Raw genomic sequence first — 10000 nt, forward strand, 5'->3', positions numbered from 1 at the left:
TGTCGTCTGTTGTTCGTACGTCTTTTTAAAGTGCGCCTCCTGTTTTGGAGCAAAGGAACCTAAAATAGGTGTCGAACCAAATCCTGTAACTCACCAGCTGGAGCCAGGCGTTGGTCATCAGCACTTGGTTCTTCTCATCCTGCGTGCAGAGGGAGGGAGGGAGAGGGTCAAAGAATGACGACACGTCTAGCATTGCATTAGCAGTCATGTAACCAACATAATCCATTTTTAATATTTTGTCATCTGCAAATTGGTGCGCTTGCTTTTGCAGACACACAAACAAACAAAAAAAAACAAACACATGAAGACCCTCGAGGGACGGGGCAGGCGCTGGAAAAGCTGCTTTTATATAACCCACAGCAGCTTTCAGTCTGGTAAATCCTCCTTTTCCAGCGACTCAGAGCACAGGCCCCCTACATTCAAAACAACTGCAGTGAAACACAATATTCAAATCGGCTTCATGAGGAAAGAAAAACCTCCAAAAATATCCTCCCGGTGAACCAACAGTGCACATGCTAATTACGAGAAGATAGAAAGTATGAAAGCATTAGATTACCATTAAATATTAACTAACTATAGTCACCTTAGGACTTTCTCTGCCATAATGCCAGCGTCAGAATTCCATGTGAAGTAGGCAGAACTGGAAGTGGACTGGAAAGGCCATTTTGGGCTTTTTCTCCTCGCTCTCACGGCCCCGGCCGCGCCTCCGAATGTAGGTTTTCCTTGCGTTTCTATTTGGCCCACTTTTCCCTGTGTCTCCTGTCTCTCCCTGTATATTTCTATGTGTGTTTGTTGTCGTCTCCTCTCTCCCGGCTTCATTGGCACACCTGGAGACCATCGCCGCCTCATCTCCTCTGCAGCAGTGTTTCTCAAATGGGGGCACTCGTACCCCTAGGGCTACTATAGGGGTACTGCAGGATGCTCTCCGAAAATAAACAAAAATGTGTGAAATAAAATAAATACACACATAATTTATAGCTGCTTTCACACATGCACTGTAAACTTGAATTTATCCAGACATTACCGGGATAAGCTGTATGTGTGATCGCAAATGTCCGAATCATTTGACCCGGAGATTACCCGGACTTTACCCAGCCGGCACCCCAGTACAAGGTTCGCTAAACGTCTGATTGAGAGGCATGTGTGAACAGAGCAGGTGATTGTCCGGATCATTCACAGTGAGCAAGTGGTCGTGTCGCGAGTTATTTACCTTTGTGCGGATCTTCGTGCACGGAGTGTAGCTGCTGGGTAGGCTCGGGCACATTTACGATTAAATCGTCTATCGGCAACCTCTTCCCCTATACAGTCCCGCACAGAGACTTTGAGGGGCAGGTGCTCAAAAAAAAAGAAAAGGCACGTGGCCCCCCAGCACCGGTTCTGGGCATTTTGCCGCTCTGGGCAAACGGAGCGGCACAGCGGAGCCGCTGATCACTGGGAGGACGCTCTATATACAGATGTTGTGATAATATGAAAAACGGAAACCTATTCAGAGAACTGGAACGGAGGCTCCCGTGCCTGTCTTCCTGATTTTAGATCTATTTATTTTTATTAGTTTCCCACGTGTATGAAACTCCATTTTTCACCACAACTGGGTGAAGGGACTGTCCCGTTCCATTCCAAAAAACACAAACCTCCCTGTCTCCCTGTGGCTATGGGACTTAATTTAGTGAAAGCTGGATGTTTTTGTGTAAATACTTAACTTGTAAATAATACATCCTGCACTTCTGGAAGGAGGAGACCGCATTTGCAACCCCGCCCCCCATGCGCGCATCTTTAATGTTGCAGATGCGGTCTCCCCGTTCCAGAAGTGTGATTGGAATCGCCCAAGTCTACCGCTGCGCACGCCTTTCTGCTTTCATAACTCCTTTCCGCTCTCTCGTTTATATTGCGGATACATCCAAATACATGGCGTATCAACGCAAAACAAAAACGACAAACTACTAATCAGTCTGTAGCCTCGTCCGCCATCTTGGGTGTGCTGTAAAACTCTGCAGCGTCACTGCGTCACGTCCTTCCTCCCGCACGCTCTACCCAGGCTCCTCCCCTCGTCCAAACCAAACGGACTATTTCCAGGTGGTGTGAACGCCTCTGATACGGAAGATTTCCAGTTGGGTTCTTGTGTAAAAAAAAAGCAAATCCGGATAATGTGTGATGTGCGAACTCAGCTTCAGTTAATTTTCCTTTTTTTTTTCAATGCCTGTGAAGGGGGTACTGAGCTGCAAAAAGATCTTAAAGAGGGTACACCACTAAAAAAAGTTAGAGAACCACTGCTCAACGGCATTTTAACGCCCTCTTCGCCAGACGGTCGTTTCACCTCCGTGGTACTACACACTCGCCAGATAAAAGTCTCTTTGATTGCTCGTGTCCTGTTTGTTCCTCGCTAACCCGCGTCTCCATGCCCCCGGATTTTCCCTCCTGCCTGCCGTCCTGCCTGCCTGCGTTCATTTCCCCTTCCACGCCACCCAACGCCTACGCACCTCCATTCCCCGCCCTCCCTCCTGCTCTAGCCGGATCCCGCTCCCCGACTTCCCCTCCACGCCAGGCCCTCATCCATTAATCAGCTTTTTCCTCCTTTCTACGTCCTTGTCCTGCATTTGGGTTCCATCCGTGTTCATAACACTCGCAGCGTCTGGGTCATAAATGTGTGGACTATCTGGTGTTCTGAAGAGGACACACACACACACACACACACACACACACACACACACACACACACACACACACACACACACACACACACACACACACACACACACACTCAAACTGACCAATCCAAGCATGGCTGCCAATTTTCACCAAAAGTTCGGAGTGAGATTTGGGGGGAGCACATGTCTTTTATGTTTGGTTCAATTTGGGATAAAATACATCTAAAATAAAAATACTGTGATTTTATTAGTACACTTGACCGTGAAGTGGGGCGCGCAGCGGACTGCTTTGACTGACTGCTTGACCGCACTCCAAATAGGAGGCTGTAACGTGCGGGCGGAAAGGACACCACGCCAATGGTGACGGGCACCAAACGAGCCCAAGTCAGGAAATTTATACTGTCATATACGTAGAATAAAAAAAAAAAGAAAAAAAAGAAATTTTACTTATTTTGGGATTCCCAGCGTGAGAAATACGAGGCGTGGCGTGCGAACTGGTTGATATGCGAGTCTCACAGTCAAAGCGTGAGACTTGGCAGCTCTGGATCCACGTGTTCCAGACGAAAAGCCCGAAGGTTCTTGGCTCAATATAAATCAAACCCAACAGGGAAGGTGGGACCGAGATCTGAGATATGTACTTCTTTTCATTCTCCCAGCGAAGCCAAACGTGTGGGTTTAAATATTGACAGCATGTCGATAGCATTTAATTGGCTAAGGGGCAAATCCATCCACATCTGACCTGGGAAAAAGATTTCAGCCGACGTTGTGTACGTTAAAGTTATTTAATGAAATACATAACGAGCAGAACACGAAGGTATCTGCGCTCCCATGACAATGTCCAACCATGTGACCATTTTGCGATAAAGACCTTTGCCCCGCTGTCCAAATAAACCCAACAAACAATGACAGAAGGTATTCAAGTTCAAACAAGGCCGTTTTGGAGAAAAAAGAAAATTCCAAAAATGTGCAAGAACAATGGGCTAATTTCAACATGAATGTTATGTTCTGCAGAACACCCAGCTGCTCGGCCAGATGTTATTGTGTCTGACGGCCTGATGAAATGGGTTTTGGTTGCTGGGTTTAATAAGGTCAGACGTTCAAATGTGATGACGGTGCAATGGTCTGACTGCAGCAGTCTCAACCCTTTTTACTCACCTTCCGACTGTGATAAGGATATTTTTTTTTCTTTCAGCACAGTACATCAGCAGAAACTTTTCAGAAAAGCGTACATGAAAAATCACATTCACCACGGTCATTTTTCATATTCATATGAAAAAGTACAGTAATCAGATATTCAGGAAACGTAGGGAAGGAATAATTCCTAAAATCAAACCAAATTAATTTGCTTTTATTACAGAGAGAAGGTTTTGGGAGGATTTGGGTAGATATATACACATCATAAAACTTGTCTTGAGAAGCTGCAAATTCTGTTGGAAAATCTGAAATAAAAAATCTGACTTCAAAAGTCACTTCTACAAACATGTCATGTCAGTGTTATTGCATTTAAATGGCAACCCAGTGTGAAGATTGTACGACTATTCTATTCGATTCTAGAAGTGCTTTCCAACCTCTGATCATTCCACACACACACACACACACACACACACACACACACACACACACACACACACACACACACACACACACACACACACACACACACACACACACACACACACACACCACCTCACACACACACACACACACACACAACTGACCGAGCTGAAATTAAAGACTCTGAATCAGTTTATTCCACCAGGCACATTTACATATACTAGGAATTTGCTCTGATGAGGTTTGGTGTGTTTCATAGACGATTTTACATTAAAAAAAAGGTTAACAGCTATAATATACACCACGTTAAAAAATTATTATGCAAATTATATTTTTCTCTGATTTTCCTAAAAGGTCGATGCAAATGACAGTCAGAATAATTTTCAAGTCATCAAGCGTTAGGGTATAATTCAAATGTTATTGAACAAACCTCCCAATGCTAACAGTATTTTTTTCAAAAATAAAAAACTCAAAAAGCACTGTTCCAAATGATTATGCACAACGGAGTTTCAAAACATTTTATAGGTTGCAAAGAACTGAAAACGGTCATTTGTTGAATTTGCAGCATTAGGAGCTCATATTTACTGAAATCAAAAACATCTTAACAGGCCAAGTTACATGTTAACCTAGGACCCTTCTTTGATACCACCTATCACCACAATTTTTGAATCCATTGAACTTGTGAGTTTCTGGAGAGTTTCTGCTTGAATTTCTTTGCAGGATGTCAGAATAGCCTCACAGAGCTGCTGTTTTGATGCAAACTGCCTCCCACCCTCATAGATCTTTTGCTTGAGGATGCTCCAAAGGTTCTCAATAGGGTTGAGGTCAGGGGAGGATGGGGGCCACACCATGAGTTTCTCTGCTTTTATGCCCATAGCAGCCAATGACACAGAGGTATTCTTTGCAGCATGAGATGGTGCATTGTCAGGCATGAGGATGATTTTGCTACGGAAGGCACGGTTCTTCTTTTTGTACCATGGGAGAAAGTGGTCAGTCAGAAACTCTATATACTTTGCCGAGGTAATCTTCACACCTTCAGGGGCCTACCAGCTCTCTTCCCATGATTCCAAAACATGACTCCGCCACCTCCTTGCTGACGTTGCAGCCTTGTTGGACATGGTGGCCATCCACCAACCATCCACTCCTCCATCCATCTGGACCATCCAGGGTTGCACGGCACTCATCAGTAAACAAGACTGTTTGAAAATGAGTCTTCATGTATTTCTGGGCCCACTGCAACCGTTTCTGCTTGTGAGCATTGGTTAGGGGTGGACCAATAGTAGGTTTATGCACAACTGCAAGCCTCTGGAGGATCCTACACCTTGAGGTTCACGGGACTCCAGAGGCACCAGCAGCTTCAAATACCTGTTTGCTCCTTTGTAATGGCATTTTAGCAGCTGCTCTCTTAATCCCATGAATTGGTCTGGCAGAAACCTTCCTCATTATGCCCTTAACTGCACCAACCCGTCTGTGTTCTGAATCAGCCACAAATCTCTTCACAGTACGATGATCATCACACACACATATGAAATATCTAATGTTTTCATACCTTGTCCAAGGCATTGCACTATTTGAGGCTTTTCGGCAGCAGAGAGATCCTTTTTCTTTCCCATATTGCTTGAAAGCTGTGGCCTGCTGAATAATGTGGAACCTCCTTCTTAAGTAGTTTTCCTTTAATTGGGCTCACCTGGCAAACTAATTATCACAGGTGTCTGAGAGTGATTTCAGTGATCCAAAGAGCCCTGAGACACAAAACCATCCATGAGTTTAATTGAAAAACAAAACATTAAATCTTTATGACACTTAAATCCAATTTGCATAACAATTTGGAACACGGTATATACAAATAGCCCAAAAAAAGAAACAAAAGACAGAACAGGTATATATATATATATATATATATATATATATATATATATATATATATATATATAATATATGAATAGATAATAGAAATAATAGAATATGTACTGTACAGAATATACAAAATGCAATACTATGCACAGGATACATAATTCTTATGTGTATATAATGTATAAATTATAATTATATTCATATTTCTGTGTGTTTAATGTGCGTGTGTAAAGGTGTGAGTGACTGCGTTACGTACAATCGTGCTAATGCTCTGTCATTAAAGCATCTAAATGAAGCCACACTTCCTCTCTCTCTTGGTACTCTCACACTTCTCTCCCTGTTTGTCTTCGTTGACAACTCTGTCTTGGAAGTTGTACAAAAAATAATACCATTAAATAAACACTGTTTTACTCAGTTCTCCCTTCGTTACAGAGAAAACCAAAATAAATTGTCAGGAAGGATGACAAAACCAGACCAAAAAAAAACAACAAAAACAACACAAAATAAACACGCCTCACCCACAAGCTCAGCAACGAGAAGCCTGCAGGCCGCCGGGGAGTTTGACACGAACAAACATTTACAGACGTACGCAGAGGAGCAGAAATGCAGAATCATAACAAAAGGGCAAAAAAAAAGAAACCCATGTGCTTACACACACACCCACACACAGACACACAAACAGACACACACACACACAGACACACACGCACACACGCACACGCACACACAGACACACACACACACACACACACACACACACACACACACACACACACACACACACACACACACACACACACACACACACACACACACACACTCAGGCAATCTAGTCTCTTTGTTTTCTGACAGACACGAGCAGACACTGGGTCGGTGTAAAACACGTAGCTTTAAAAGTCAGTAACACTCTTTCCCTCTTCGCTCGAACAGACCCTGACTGACTGCTAGATGGACTGACAGCCCACAGACAGCCAGACAGCCAGGTTACACTCACTGACTAACTGACAGACAGTTTGGAAAACAGAAGGTCGTATGGTCCCATCAGATTTAATAGAGGGTGGCTGTGTCATTATATGTAGCATTACATGAATTTTCCCCAAAGTGCTGTGTTTTCACATAAAGTCATAAGCACCAGATTATGCAAAAATGTCCCCATTATCTGTGAGTGTGTATAGAAGAAGAGTTGAAAGCATCTCCAGCAAGGTCGTTACTGATAAACACAAACAAAAAACAAGTGTTTTTAAACAAGTCAAATGGCAGATATGCTTTACTGCTGCAAAAGTTAACGGTGTTGTTTCATAAGCCCGGACCAGTGCCGGGTACGTCACCTCCACGACACTGCCAGGTCATCTCTGTGTCTCACACACACACACACACGCACACACACACACACACGCACACACGCACACACACACGCACACACCCGCATGCGCGCATGGTTTCCTCACCACATCGATGATCTGCAGCAGGGTGAGTCCCAGCTCCACCAGTATGGCCGCAGAGTCATTGACCACCGGTCTCTCCAGTCTGTTGTAGTTGGCCAGCAGCTCCTTGTAGAGCCTCCTCTGGTGCTCGCCCTGCAGGGACCCTGCGGAGCGGCGACAGGAAGGTGCACACGTCACTCGTTTCCACAGGATTTAGTTATAGTCGTAGTTGGAGGTGGTGTTGGTTTTCCACGGCTACTGTTGTCTATTGTTTGACCTCTGTCCTTTAACATATGAAACTTTATCCAAGCGCTGTGTCACAGGTAAAACCAGGGTCATGGAAATGCAGCAAAACAGCTGCCATGGGAATAGAGACCAGGGTCAACATCCAGCTACCTTAAACCACTGTGGATTATGGTTTTTGTTATAAAGTTTGCCCGTGGGTTGGTCGATACTATTGTATGACCCAATTCTGGTGTTCATATGGAGTCATATTTAGCTGCAAAGCCGCAAATGGACCTTAGGGGCTTTTGCAAAATGATCTTGTGAATACTATCAACGCTGGTTTATCCTGATTCTGTGAAATTTATCTCAGGGAACATCGCCACGGATGGAGGCTGAATTCCAATCTAATAACAAGCCTCGGTATCTAAGCGGAACTTTTCACCGTGCACTTAACTTGCACCCGAAACACCGCCCCTACTCCAATGTGCCCTGGGAGTGTTTGAAACACGCCGCGGTACGCCTATCAAGACTGGCCCAGTTCGTTCAGACCCCTTCCTTCCAGGCCTCTTCTTAAATCCAGCATCCCTTTCAGGGACGATAATGGAAGTCACGCAGGAGAGAGAGAGATTGACGACAGAGCTTTGACCAGAGGGAGAGCCAGATGAAACGAGAGCGAAGGAAGTTATCAGGTGTCAACTGGGCAGTACGATGTGGTTAAAATTCATTTATTTTTGAGGTAATAAGCACCCATGCAACAGCTCACACATATCTGGCAGTCCTGGCACTCGGTGGTCCTTGACAATACACTGGAGTCAACCAAATACCCCACATGTAAGAAAATATAAATGAGACAACAGGTATGTAGACAAACCTAGATATCACACAGCTGCAGCATCTGGCATGCACTGTAGGACCCGCACGCACACACACACACACACACACACACACACACACACACACACACACACACACACACACACACACACACACACACACAGGATGACTGAGTATGAAAAAGCCATCTTGAACTTAGCACTACCCATTTAGCCTCAAATACACAGCAAATGGACTGCCCAACAGAATTTAGTGGCATCTAGATGTGAGGTTGCAGATCGCAACTAACTGAAAATGTCTCCCCATGGCAGTGCAACATGGCAGCCTCCGTGGAAGGGACAAAGGCAAAAGGCCCTCTCTAGGGCCGGAGTTTGGTTTGTCGGTTCTGAGCTACTGTAGAAGAAACATGGCGGTGCAACATGGCCGCCTCCGTGAAGAGTACCCGCTCCCTATGTAGATAAAAACGGCTCATTCTAAGGTAACGAAAACACAACGATTCTTATTTTCATGGGATTATACACTAATTAAAACATACTTAGGGATATTATATTCCATTTCAGACAAGTCCATCCCGTGAATTATACCCACCGCACCTGTAATTCCACAGAACTTATAACTTGCACGGGTAACTTATAACTTGAAATTTAAAACCCTGACCTGAGTGAAAACACAAACATAGACACACACACACACACACACACACACACACAGACCTAACGCAGCTTTTTCTGGTGTTTTGATGACGATGTCAGATGTCAAATGACAGCCAATAACAGAGCACCGTAGAGAAAGGCAGAAATAGAAAAAGAAAAATGACACAGAAAAAAAAAAAGAGCGATGACAGAGTGAGAGGAAAGCTGTGACGGGAGAGGAGTGTGAGGAGTGTGTGTTTCGGCGTGGCACGGCGGAGACGGGCTCCATTAGGGTCATAATGAGGAGAGTTACGAGGGGACGGAGACGGAGGCGCGGAGGGAGAGGAGCTGCGCTGGAGCAGAAAACAACCACACGGCTCCTGGAGGAGCGGGGCCGCCCCCAACACCAGATACTCATGCGTCAGAGTTCACGTCCCTCATCCACCCAGAAATCCACCCGCGCAGCTGCTCACGTGCGGTGTGTGTTCAGTAAAAAGCACAGCTATGAATTCATGTTCAAGGAAGAGTGTGGATGTTTTGAAGTTTATCTCTTGTAGTACATTGGTAGGTTTCCTTCCCGCAGCAGTCCACACTGGACACTCCCTCCCTCCCTCCCAGTTCAATGCAAGAAATGTGGGCCAAATCCAACATCTGCGTTCGGATTTCAACTGCAAAAATTCACTCCACATTTCAAAGCAACGATGATGCCAGAGCAGTCTGACTGCAAATTCTTCAAAGTTCTTCAAAAAAAGTGGCAAACAACGCCAGCATCGCCAGCATCGCCAGCAAACAACTAATTTATCGTTGTTTGCTGGCGATGTTTTCATTCCTG

At 44.8% G+C, this 10000-nt stretch overlaps 1 protein-coding gene across 1 annotated transcript in view; it reads right to left on the minus strand.

The window, feature by feature from the left end:
* LOC307235771 (neuronal acetylcholine receptor subunit alpha-7-like) overlaps positions 1-10000 on the minus strand; it is a gene marked incomplete at both ends in the record, with an annotated part of 50465 nt that overhangs the window by 24419 nt on the left and 16046 nt on the right. The window contains 2 exons of the mRNA XM_080007974.1: positions 95-139; positions 7502-7641. Coding sequence (XP_079864100.1) covers positions 95-139; positions 7502-7641 — 185 coding nt within the window. The remainder of the gene's footprint in view (positions 1-94; positions 140-7501; positions 7642-10000) is intronic.

Source organism: Zeus faber (assembly GCF_960531495.2).
Source record: "Zeus faber genome assembly, chromosome: 10".
Lineage (NCBI taxonomy): Eukaryota > Metazoa > Chordata > Actinopteri > Zeiformes > Zeidae > Zeus > Zeus faber.